The sequence below is a fragment of the Oncorhynchus masou genome, chromosome 8 (assembly GCF_036934945.1).
Source record: "Oncorhynchus masou masou isolate Uvic2021 chromosome 8, UVic_Omas_1.1, whole genome shotgun sequence".
Lineage (NCBI taxonomy): Eukaryota > Metazoa > Chordata > Actinopteri > Salmoniformes > Salmonidae > Oncorhynchus > Oncorhynchus masou.
The window spans coordinates 33,258,947-33,271,060 of NC_088219.1; the positions used below are offsets into that span (position 1 = coordinate 33,258,947).

At 42.2% G+C, this 12,114-nt stretch overlaps 1 protein-coding gene across 2 annotated transcripts in view; it reads right to left on the reverse strand.

Annotated features, from left to right (window-relative positions):
• Positions 1-547: 547 nt before the first annotated feature.
• LOC135544552 (noelin-like) overlaps positions 548-12,114 on the reverse strand; it is a 54,874-nt gene continuing 43,307 nt past the window's right edge. For both annotated transcript variants that reach the window (XM_064972248.1, XM_064972247.1), the window contains exons 5-6: positions 10,508-10,614; positions 548-2,942 (exon numbers count right to left, since the gene is read on the reverse strand). In XM_064972248.1, the coding sequence (XP_064828320.1) occupies positions 2,268-2,942; positions 10,508-10,614 (782 nt within the window). In that variant the 3' untranslated portion in view covers positions 548-2,267. The remainder of the gene's footprint in view (positions 2,943-10,507; positions 10,615-12,114) is intronic.

The window sequence follows — 12,114 nt, forward strand, 5'->3', positions numbered from 1 at the left end:
ATAATTTCACAGAGTCCAAATTTTACTCCTGAACTTATTTAGGCTTATCTAAACAAGGGGGGTGTACTTATGCAACACCTATATTTCGTTTTATATTTTTTTATTCATTTGTAAAAATGTGTAGAATTGTGTTTTTTGGGTAGATCAAATGGAGAAAAAAAAATCACTGATCTATTTCAATCCCACTTTGTAATGCAACAAAATGTTTAAAAAAAATGTTAGACTACAAATTGCAAGAACAGTTCACTCTGGAGTCAGATGTTTGCAGAATAGGTAATGTAGTCTATTAAACACAAAAACAATGTTTCAAGTGATTATAAGGCAGTTCTGATTTTCTTTTCTTTCTGCAAAAAAAGTACTTTGTAGTTCCAGTAGTTAAGTACACCGCTAACATTGCAGAAATGTAATCAACTACTGAAAACTGCACAGAAACAGCAGCCATAACCTGGGGTCTGCAACCTGTGGTTCTGCGTGGCTCTTCAATTCCCCCTTTTGTGGCTCCATGGCGCTCAATAATTTTGTCATTCAGACTGTGTGAGGCATCAGCTCGGAACAAAGATTCTCTGTTTATTGACACAAACCATTAACTATCTCATCTCAGGTACAACACACGTCCAGCAAAAGCGCAAAAAGAGTGAAAAGCCATTGTCCTCTGCGATGGGATTTACATTTAAACAGCATTATTCTTTTGTTGGTGGGTGGGAGGGGAGATATACATTTAACATCATTACCCTCGACTAAGAGGGATACTTCAAACAGTAGGCTGATGATGGTTAGGTTGAAGCCATAGGACTGAGCCCAAGTCTCCTGGATATATTACGTGATACATTCTATTATTTTCTAATCTTCTGAAATATATCAACTGGATATGAGCTAGGGTTCTCCCACGCATGTCCCAACTAACAGAGAAGCAAAGCCGGTGCCAACAGTTAGGGGTGATACAAGAACATTACCCCCCCCCCAAAAAAAATTATCTGATTGGAAGAAAAAAAACATTCTATAAACAAACAAGTGAAAAAGCAAACAGCTTTGAAACTCCCCTCCCCTGAAATCCCAAAGGTACCTACACTAACCCTTTACCCCATCCCCTTCTTCAATAGGTACAGCATAATACAGCACAACGACATTCAGAAGGTAGCAGACGAGAATGGTAAAAAAAAACACTCATGCAAATCAAGGCTTTTTCACACGGAGTCACAAACACAGGAAAGTCTTCAACCGGGGATTCAATCCAATAGGCGCGTCTTAGCGCAGTCGACAATTCGGCTTTTAGAGGCAAAGTTCGCGGAGATTGCATCTATGGAAACGCTGCAGATGTCGGCTCAGTCAATTTACCTTTAAATGTCAAGTGCGTTACTATGCGGCTCTGATTGAATCCCGGCCTTCTTCTTGTACAATACAACAGTTCGCCCCAACAGTCAGTGCTTTCAGGGACTGTATTCAAAAAGTGAGTGCTGATTTCGGATCAGATTTGCCCTTCAAACATAACGCATAAGAGAGGGGACCTGATCCTAGATCAGCACTCCTACTCTGAGACTCTTGGTGAATACAGGCCCAGGTCTTCTCATGGATGTTGATGTTGTTGCTGTTTACTTGTTTACAGACTTCTTTATTTGCTACTGAATGGATAAAGGTGTGTGTGACAGACTGTGGTCATAGGCTCAGTGGTCATCTGGACATAATATCTTCCCACAGTTCTCCAAATAATGTCCTAGTTCTAACCGTTTGACCAGGTCCTCCTCTGTTTTACCCTTATCTGTTCGAGGGGCGAGGTTCTCCCTCTCTGTCTGAGGGGCCAGGGGGTCCTGGTTGGCAAACAGTTAATAACCAATCCCATAGTCCATTGCTAGGACCTCCCTGACCCTGAGATAAGTCCAGGAAGGAGGAAGGAGGTACAGTCCATCCAGAGACAGACACAGCCACCAAGACAATCTTCTACGATAGTTACTATTCATGATTAAAAAAGGCGTGATGTTTATTTGGCATCTGTTCTTTTCAGTCCAATATATCATTTTGATCTCTAGATGTATCATGTTTATTTCCTTCTTAGCAAAAAGTTATCTTTTTAATTCCAATAGATAGTGCACATTCATCTATGTTGCAGTTCCAGTCACGTTTAATCTAATCTCTCGTAGTACAGTTTTAAAATACACTATATATGATACTCTTTCCATAAAGTCTCCCATAGATATATGTTCATATATAGAATGATCTCTCTCTTTCTATTGTGTGTATATATTATATTGTATATAGTCCTGCCTCTGTGGTTACAGTTCCTGTGAGCTGATGACGTGGAACAGTGTGACGTTGTACAGAACCTGGTGTCCGTTGTTCCAGGCGTAGAGCGCACGGTCCCGAGGGTTGTAGTCAAGCATGGAGATATGGGAGTACTTGTTCTGGAAGGCGATGTCTATGTACTCGTACGTGGAGGAGTTAGTGCTGTAAGCGTAGTACACCTTGGTCCCTCCAGAGTAACCGTTGGTAACATAGAGAGTACCGCAGATCATGAAGGCTTCGCCGGCGCTCCTCTTGGGGTGGTTGGTGGTCCAGCTCTTGATGATCTGCAGCGTGCTGGGATTCAGCTTGCTGATCACGATGTTCCCTGCGTTCTGATTCGTGGCGTAGACGGCCCACAGCCCGCCCTCGTCCACCATGAGGTCGATGTCAGAGTGGCCGCCCCAGGCGTAGTGATACATGTTGTTGTAGCCGGCGTTGTCCAGCTGCCGGGACTTGCTGATGGTGGAGGTTTTGAAGTCGAACTTGATGATGACGTGGCTCTGGAACTTGTTGAAGTAGATGGAGCCGTTGTAGACCACCTGACCTGTACCGGACCATGGGTGGGGGAGGCGGTGAGACGTGAAGTTGTCCGTCGTCATGAAGTCTGCCATGGACTTGTACTCCCGCACAAAGCGGTTGTTGTGGTAACCATCCATGTACCACACCTAACAGACAGAACAGATGAGAAGGAAGAACAGAGGAACCGTTAACACAGAGTCAGAAGCAACTTTATAATACAAACAAGATAAAACACACCCTGCAGTCCTTTTAAAACCCTCATATCAAACTCCTCAGTGCGCCATTATGTAGATGGGAGCCATATAAACGTGTGGACCACATAAAGCCTCATTAAATCGGAGCCTCAGCTCAGAGAGGAGCGGGAAGCAGTGTTCCTGCCTCCTGATGGAGCAGACCAAGACGAGATTGTGAATACAAACAGTCAGGAATGGCAGGCAGCTGCACCCGGCGGCAGGCCGGGATCGGGAATGAGCCTCTTGGGAATAATGCGGATCATTCCAGATAAAATGCTCATCTCAGCTGCATTCTCCCTATGGCTCTTAGGAGAGAGAGGGGGAGAGGGAGGGAGAGAGAGAGAGAGAGAGAGAGAGAGAGAGGGAGAGGGAGAGGGAAAGAGAGAGAAAGGGAAAGAGAGAGAGAAAGAGAGAGAAAGGGAAAGAGAGAGAGAGAGAGAGAGAGAGAAAAGAAAGAAAGAAAGAAAGAGAGGGCCTCTCTGTTGTGATCAATCACATCTAATCTGTCTTCCTGGTACTATTAGAACACATTACACATGGTCTCACCGATGTAAACGATACATAGCACATTTTTTCCAGTCCCACTTAGCTACTTTGTCTTTCCCTGCTGTCTCATACACTCTCTCATACACCACCTTGCCACTCACAAGCAGTACATTGTAAAATTACTGGAAAGTTTGTGGAATTTCTCAATCCTACTTGCAGGCCTGATACAGCCTATAGACTATGAGTTTCTGGCCACTGTATAGAGCCTTATGATATACGATAACGATAACATTAGTCTAGTCTAGAAACTCACTTAACTGAGTTTCTAGACTAAACATTTTACTGTTACTGTTACTGTCACTAACAAATGCATTCATGGGTTGTATCTCTACAATTCAATCGAAAAGGCAAGGTACACTGGGAAATTATTGGAGGTGTGGCTTAGTGGTGGCATGACATTTAAGTATACCTTACTCAAAAAAACTACATTTGCTTTACTCATATGAAGGTAGTGCAGCTCACTTCAGCTATTTAAGTTTCTTAACTTATTTTTGTTTGGTTGCCATGGATATTCTAATCATTAATGAGGAGAGACAAGGTCAATCACCAATCAGGATATTACTTTATTCAAACCTTATTAATAAAGGAGCATAGAGTAATTGCTTCTACAATAAAGAGGCTGGTCGACTCCACACCTTTGAGTGTTGTGACGAGTAGCTCTGACATACAAAGTATGCAAAATATGTTTTCTAGCAGATACACCCTCTTAGTCTACATGACAAACAACAGATGTATGGAATGGGTCGCAAGGTGAGAAAGGAGTACCCCCCAGCCAGATAGCATTTGTTATGAAGACGGTTTTAATTGTACTGAGTTAGGCCCCTAAGATCTCATCCTTGGTACTTCACAGTACAGAAACATCAACTCGTTCTATGGAATAAATCAATTGTAAAGTCCTGTGGTGAGTCAGCCTCTGGGACATACAGTATCCCAGGATAGGTGCAACATCAGAGATGACATATAATGGTTCAAGACACTAACCCACACATCTTGTCTCAGACCTTCTCTCCCCCAAGGCAAAAGGAGGAAGTGACTGGTGCACAGACATTGTCGAGACAAGTAATTGGTTCCCCATCAAGCCATCCCTTCACATTGTTTAAAATAGGTAAAGACATTCACACATGAAGACAATGTTCCCTCCTGTCCTCTTATCTTTCTGATATTCTGCATAGCACCAGGGACATGTGATAGACAAGCCTGACTCCTACGCTCTCTGGACCCCAGGTGACTGAGGCCCATATGAGGGGTGAAGTGCAACTGCCAACACCAGAGTCCGAAGGGATACATTCTAATAACAAGAGTTCAACAGTTCAATTATATAAGCATATTATACAGATAAGACATCTTAATTATCTATATTACCGAGCTAATTAGGATTCCTCCACCACAAGATGTTTGAGAAGCCAAAACTTATCCGTTTTTTTAGTGCATGGTCCGACGTTACCAGGGTTGGGTAGGTTCCTTTCTAAATGTAATAGTTACCGGTTCAAAATTATAATCAGTAACGTAACTTTTGGATTACCCAAACACAGTAAAGTAATCAGATTACTTTCCCCTGAAAGTGGCAATCTGCAGTTGCTACCGACATTTTTTCACTTGAAAATTAAGGATATGTACCCATTGATTCCTGAAGAATATAACATATAACGTCCAGAGAAGCAAAAGCCTAGAAGGAGGGGAGATGACGAGAAACAATTCGGTTGACCATTTTATGTGTGGATTAATTGTCGGAGTAGAGGACCTTGTGCATTTCAGGTAAAATAACAACTCAATGTTTATATCCCAGGACAAATTAGCTAGCAAGTGCAAGCTAGCTAGCTAAATTGCCATAAATGTTTAATGCTTTTTGACCTGTCCCCAAATGAATGTAATTGTTTCAGAGTTTGTTTTGATATTTTAACATGCGTGTTGTGATCGCTCTTGGTATGGGGGGACAAAATAAATGTATTCACGATGGTGCACGATGGCGCACGCATGCAGCCGGTTTTTGTTTCGTGTTAGGTATAGGGAAAATAGGCTTTTGAATAGGAATCAATTATTTGGTCCCCACAAGGATAGTAAAACAAATGTGTGTGTGTGTGTGCATCTGAGTGAGGGTAATGCAATGTTGTAAAGCACTTAGTCTGATCTTCCAGTAGCAACAGGAGTGAAACACAGTACCAAGGTCATGAAATCATTATCTTAATGGAGCTGGGCTTACCATGTTGATGGATGGCTGAAGTGTGTGTGTATGTGTGTGTGTGTGTATATATACTATATGTTTGTGCGTGTGTCTGTGTGTGTGTGTGTGTGTGTGTGTGTGTGTGTGTGTGTGTGTGTGTGTGTGTGTGTGTGTGTGTGTGTGTGTGTGTGTGTGTGTGTGTGTGTGTGTGTGTGTGTGTGTGTGTGTGTGTCTGCATGTGTGTGTGTGTGTGTGTGTGTCTCAGCCAGTATTGTGTCGAGACCACCTAAAGTGAGACCGAGGCAAGACTGAGACCAGGAAAATGCGAGTCCAATTCAAGACCATGATTGCAATTTTGTCAAATCAAAACATAATAAGAGTTCAAAACATCCAGTATTTCTGTGTTCATATTTCAGAACAACATATGGATTCTTTAGACATTCAGAATAGTGAATAAATGCATGCTGAGGGAAAATAGAGCCACTCTACAAATTATTACTAACCCAAACACAGTGGGGAACAATGGGCCTTCTGCACATTCAAAGAAGGGCTAAGAATTTATAAATTAATGATTATAATAATAATCAATAATTATAATAATTATAATATTATTTTCAATGACACTCTGATTTAATCTCTTCAGTTTTTACTGGAAAGGGTTAACACTGCTGGTCTCTGGGGAGATACATCTAGCTAGCTAAGTCAACCATTGGATAGTCCATCAGAAGCTAGATAAAGCCATGTGCCATTCAAGTGTATTAGGGCAACATTTTGGAGTGAAAGTGGAATAAAACAATCACATTTTGACTTAATGCCTGGGACCATTTTTTCAAAAAACTTAAGGAAACTTCTGCCTTTTTGAAGGTCAACGGGTCACTGCGTAATAGCGAGCAGTAGTTTTCCCATGGTCAAGCTAGCTAGCTCTTGTTGTCGGCTAGTTTGCAGGAGGATGCAGCAGGTGTTTTGAAACAGGATGTCGTTGCTAATCCCTTTTCAAGAATAACTTTCAACAAGAAGTTAAGTTTCAAATCATCTGGTGAGTGGAACTGTGTTTTTATTGCAGCGTGTTTGCTGTGGTTAGACATCTCTTTGAAAATAATTTGTGTGAAACATTGTTGCATTTTAAGTGAAACTGAAAGCAGTTTAGCAACATGAAATCTTATTAAAAACTGTTCATATACACTCCCTGGCAGAATATGACACTTTAAAAACATTTTCTGACAAGCGACCACTTAAATATGGTAATTTTCACGTTTTCATAAATTCATAGAATGTTTAGGAATGATGTATACTAAGGCATTTGTGAAAATTCTATAGTAATATAGAGTGGGAAAGCGGCCTTGCATTTGGACAATATACACTGCAGTAAATAAACTAAATAGAAACATGTCTTGTCCAGGACCAGAGTATACACAGACCAGTGTGCTGTAGCCAATCAGAGCCTCAGTAGGTCTTTATACAAAAAAGCCATTTGTCACACGAACCTGACATCATTCACTTTGAACTGGACTGTGTGTTTACAGGCAGTTACAACAGATCATTAGAACACATTCACCAAAAGCCATAAAATACATGTGAATGAATTTCTGCAAATACTGTATGTAAACACCACAGGAGTCCTCTAACATTTGGGAATTTTACAGTCCTATTGATCAAACAACCATGAAAATGTAGTCTCTCTCTCTCTCTGTTATGCACATCAACAACAGAAACAACATCAACAACTAATGCTAGACAGAGCAAGATGAGCCAAATCTAACAAAGGAACAGTAGATAAACCCTATCAAACTTTTTAATCTAGCTGACTGTCAAAATTCCAATGACAATGGGGAATTGTAGCCTCCTCGTCCTCGTCCTTCAGCAGCTTGACTGCCAACGCAACCAAGCACACAAGCTAACTGGCTAAAGTTGTCTAGCTTGCTAGCTAGCTACTTCCAGACACCTCACTCTGACTATTTTACTCATCGTAGCAGAGCTGGTTAGGCTGTTTACATGTTATCTGGAACAAGTTAAAAATAACTTTTTTTGCCTATGTTTATTGATACCGGTCATACGCGTTTGAAAATTAATCAGTTGTTCTGCGCTCTGGCACACGCAGACAAGAGTGCTCTGAAGTCGGAGCAGATAGCCAGAGTGAATTTGCGAATGCAAGAGATATGCTAACTGGATAACAGTCGTTCAAGTTCTTGCTCGCTAACAAAATGACACCTGTATCTCTAGCTGTGTATAGCCACCAAAAAACGATATGAGGGGAAAAAGTCTGTCACTCACCAACTCCTCCAATGGCATGAATTCCTCCTAGCAGCTAGCTAGCTATCTACAGTAGCTAACGTTAGGCTACGTGTTTTTAGTTTGCTACATAAACATAAACTTAGCAAAAAACACTGGCAACTGTGTTTATTTTCAGCAAACTCAACATGTGTAAATATTTGCATGAACATAACAAGATTCAACAACTGAGACATAAACTGAAGAAGTTCCACAGACCAGTGACTAACACTTGAAATGGAAAAATGCATCCCTGAACAAAGGGGGGTCAAAATCAGTTCTTGCTGCTCTTTCACCAAGGCCCTGCAAGTTCCCGGACATTTCTGGGGGGAATAGCCCTAGCCATCACCCTCCATTCCAACAAGTACCAGACGTGCTCAATGGGATTGAGATCCTGGCTCTTTGCTGGCCATGGCAGAACACTGACATTCCTGTCTTGCAGGAAATCACACACAGAACGAGCAGTATGGCTGGTGGCATTGTCATGCTGGAGGGTCATGTCAGGATGAGTCTGCAGGAAGGGTACCACACAAGGGAAGAGGATGTCTACCCTGTAAAGCACAGCGTTGAGAATGCATGCAATGGCAACAAGCTCAGTCCGATGATGCTGTGACACACCGCCCCAGACCATGATGGACCCTCCACCTCCAAATCAATCCCGCGCCAGAGTACAGGCCTCGGTGTAGCGCTCATTCCTTCGACGATAAACGCTAATCCAACCATCACCCCTGTGAGACAAAACCGCGACTCGTCAGTGAAGAGCACTTTTTGCCAGTCCTGTCTGGTCCAGCGACGGTGGGTTTGTGCCCATAGGCGACGTTGTTGCCGGTGATGTCTGGTGAGGACCTGCCTTACAAAATGCCTACAAGCCCTCATTCCATTCTCTCTCAGCCTATTGCGGACAGTCTGAGCACTGATGGAGGGATTGTGCGTTCCTGGTGTAACTCGGGCATGTGTTGTTGCCATCCTGTACCTGTCCCACAGGTGTGATGTTCGGATGTACCGATCCTGTGCTGGTGTTGTTCCACGTGGTCTGCCACACGATCAGCTGTCCGTCCTGTCTCCCTGTAGCACTGTCTTTGGCATCTGGCGGTGGGGTAGCCTAGTGGTTAGAGTGTTGGACTAGTAACAGAAAGGTTGCAAGTTCAAATCCCCGAGCTGACAAGGTACAAATCTGTCATTTATATGCTAGACTATTAGCCACGTTTTGACTGACTTGTGATCATTGAATGTATTAGCCTTAGTTACATTTGTCCATTTTTGTCCAGAATATTGAGTCATTGAAACTGAAACAGTGCATCCCAAATGGAAGCAGCATGTACCAAGCCAGTTGTGATTTACAACCTGATAGCAACATTTTTGGGATTACCAAGACATTTATTGGTGAATTATATTTATCATGCATTGAACTGCATCCATCTATTCTGCCAACAATGCCTTAGTGTACGTCATGGAACATTGAGTCAAATATAACCTATTTTTTAAAGCTTCTTATAAAGTTTGTTTTTGTAGCATAAACTGGTCATTTGATATTTTTGACTGATATAATGATTGCCTGTTTGTTTCATATCTGCATAGTTGTTAAAACACTGTCAGTGGGAGAGACAAGCGTCCTCAGAAACACGACCCTACCAAGCCACACTGTTTCTTGACTCACTGCTCGCTTAACCCGGAAGCCAGCCACACCAAAGTGTCAGAGGAAACTCCATCCAATTGGCGACCGTATCAGTGTGCAGGCGCCAGGCCCGCCACAGGAGCCTGTGCTGCTTCATGGGTCTCCCGGTCGCGGCCGGCTGCGTCACAACCTGGGATCGGACCCGTGCCTTAGACCGCTGCGCTACTCAGGAGGCTGTCCACTTTAAACTGTAGTTCACTGGTTACTTTATGTGATAAAAGTGAAATGTGTTTTTTGCAATGGAAAGTAATAGTTGTACATTTAGATTGGGAAATAGTTCATGGTTGTGCTTTTGTGTTCTTATGATTTGGACCTATTGGCTTATTATGTCGAGGTTTATGGACTGCTTATCATTTAACATCATGCTGTGTGTGACTGCTGTCTTTCCATCGGCCCTATGCAGTGGTGTAGTGGTACCTGGAGAATTGGGAATACTCTAATTTTGCCAGAAAATTCCCTAACGGCCTGCCCAGCAATGGAAAGGCACCCTGTGTGAAAGATCCTATGTTTTCCTATGGTTTTCTTGTTTGTCTTTCTAAGATTTTTCAGATTTTCAAAAAAATGTTGATGGTCTAAGTCCACAACAATGTTTAAATCACATCAATCTGATTGGGTGGGGCTGTAAAGGCCTGGCTCCCCAGTTGGTGGGCCTCGATCCACCCAGGCCCATCCATGTCTACGCCCCTGATGCGGACTAAACTTTTTCAATACCTGGTTGCATATCCATTGTTGCCTTAGTTGGCATTTACTGGTAGATATTATGAATTGATATGTCTTTCCTACCCTACCGGCTTTCTAAATAAATTTGATTGATTGTCTGTGTCTTACCCGTGTATCTCCCTCCGGTGCTGCAGGGTCAGTCATCCAGGATCCGAACCTGGATCCAGACGTCTTGATGGTGACAGGATCGCTGATGCCCGTCAACTTCCCACATGCTGTGAAGGAATAACGGACATAGAAATACCTCTCATAGATACAACATATACTTCTCGTAGACTCAGCATTCAAGGGCACGTCTGTATTATTTATATTGTCTAGCGTGCTGTAATAAAGAAAGCATGTTGTACTTGCACATTATAACATCATTTACAAAACATGCACCTGTAGCCTTCAATCACAAAAGAAGAATGGAATGTGTGTATTTTATTGCTGTGTGTGTCTATGTTGGTTCCTCCATCTGTCTGCCATCTTGAGAGAATAAAGGTCCTGTAATGGCCTTTGGTATTCTGTGCTTATGTTTGTGTCTGAGGGATGGAGAGAGAGAGAGATTTCATTGTTATTCAAGTTGTGTAGGATTGTGTTGTTGCTCCTGCTTCCATTTGTTCTAAGCTGTGTGAGCTGAGCATGTCGTTAATTAGGCTTGATTGAGGTGTTAATGTGAAGTTGACATATCTAGCTCTGAACGCTCGGCTGTGCCTCCCTCCCCGATGACAGCCAGGTAGTTGGACTAATGGGCTGTTATTTTGAAACAGATGGGGGAACAACCTCGATTCTGTGGTTAGATCTTAATGTCAGCTAACGAGCAAACAGCTCAAACACACACTGACATTATTGTTCCTTAATTTAAAAGGCAGTATTTTGTTAAATTGACATAACACTTTGTTTTGATGAGGCAAAGGTGAATTCGATATAAATAAACTAATTAAAAAATATCACTGAACTTGCTCTGTATGCTAATGGACAAAAACAAATCTATACATTTAAAAGGTCTCATTTTCTCACTATATCTTCATTTCTGCTATCTGGTCCCGTCCCCAAATATACTCTCTCTCTCTCTCACTGTCTCTATGCTTCTCTTGCCCTCTATACCTTTATCCCTCTCTCCCTCCTTTTCCCGTTCTCTCTCTGGCAATAAAGTGGTTGTGAAATGCAACTATAGGATATATATATATATATAGATTTTTTTATATAGATTTCTGCTTCTTCTTTTACTTTTCCTTTCACCCTCACATGACCATCTTCATCTCTCACAATTTCTGTGACAACTCTGTTCCTTTTTTTCACAGTCACACTTTGAATGTTTTTGATGTGAAAACTGTATATACTCATATATCAAGTAGAGAGGTTTGCGTAAAACGTGCACATTCCTGTGTGTTCCCTGCGTGTGTGTGTGTGTGTGTGTGTGTGTGTGGCTGTGACTATGACACCTGAGCATCTGCAGCAGCAAGACAAACGCGACATCACATGGGCAAACAAGCACCACTACCACCAGCCCCTTACATAACACTTCAGTGGGGGTACCAGACTATAGTAATAATCTGGACCTTTATTTCTTTATTAATTTCCTCTAATCGTTCCTATCTTTAGATTACCTTTTGGTCTGGACCTCTGGGAGAAATATGCACATCGGGTCTAATCTAATCCCCTCTTGGCCTGAATATGGCTCCAGCCAACCAGAGCTAGACTAGGGGAAATCTAATGGAAATCACTACTAG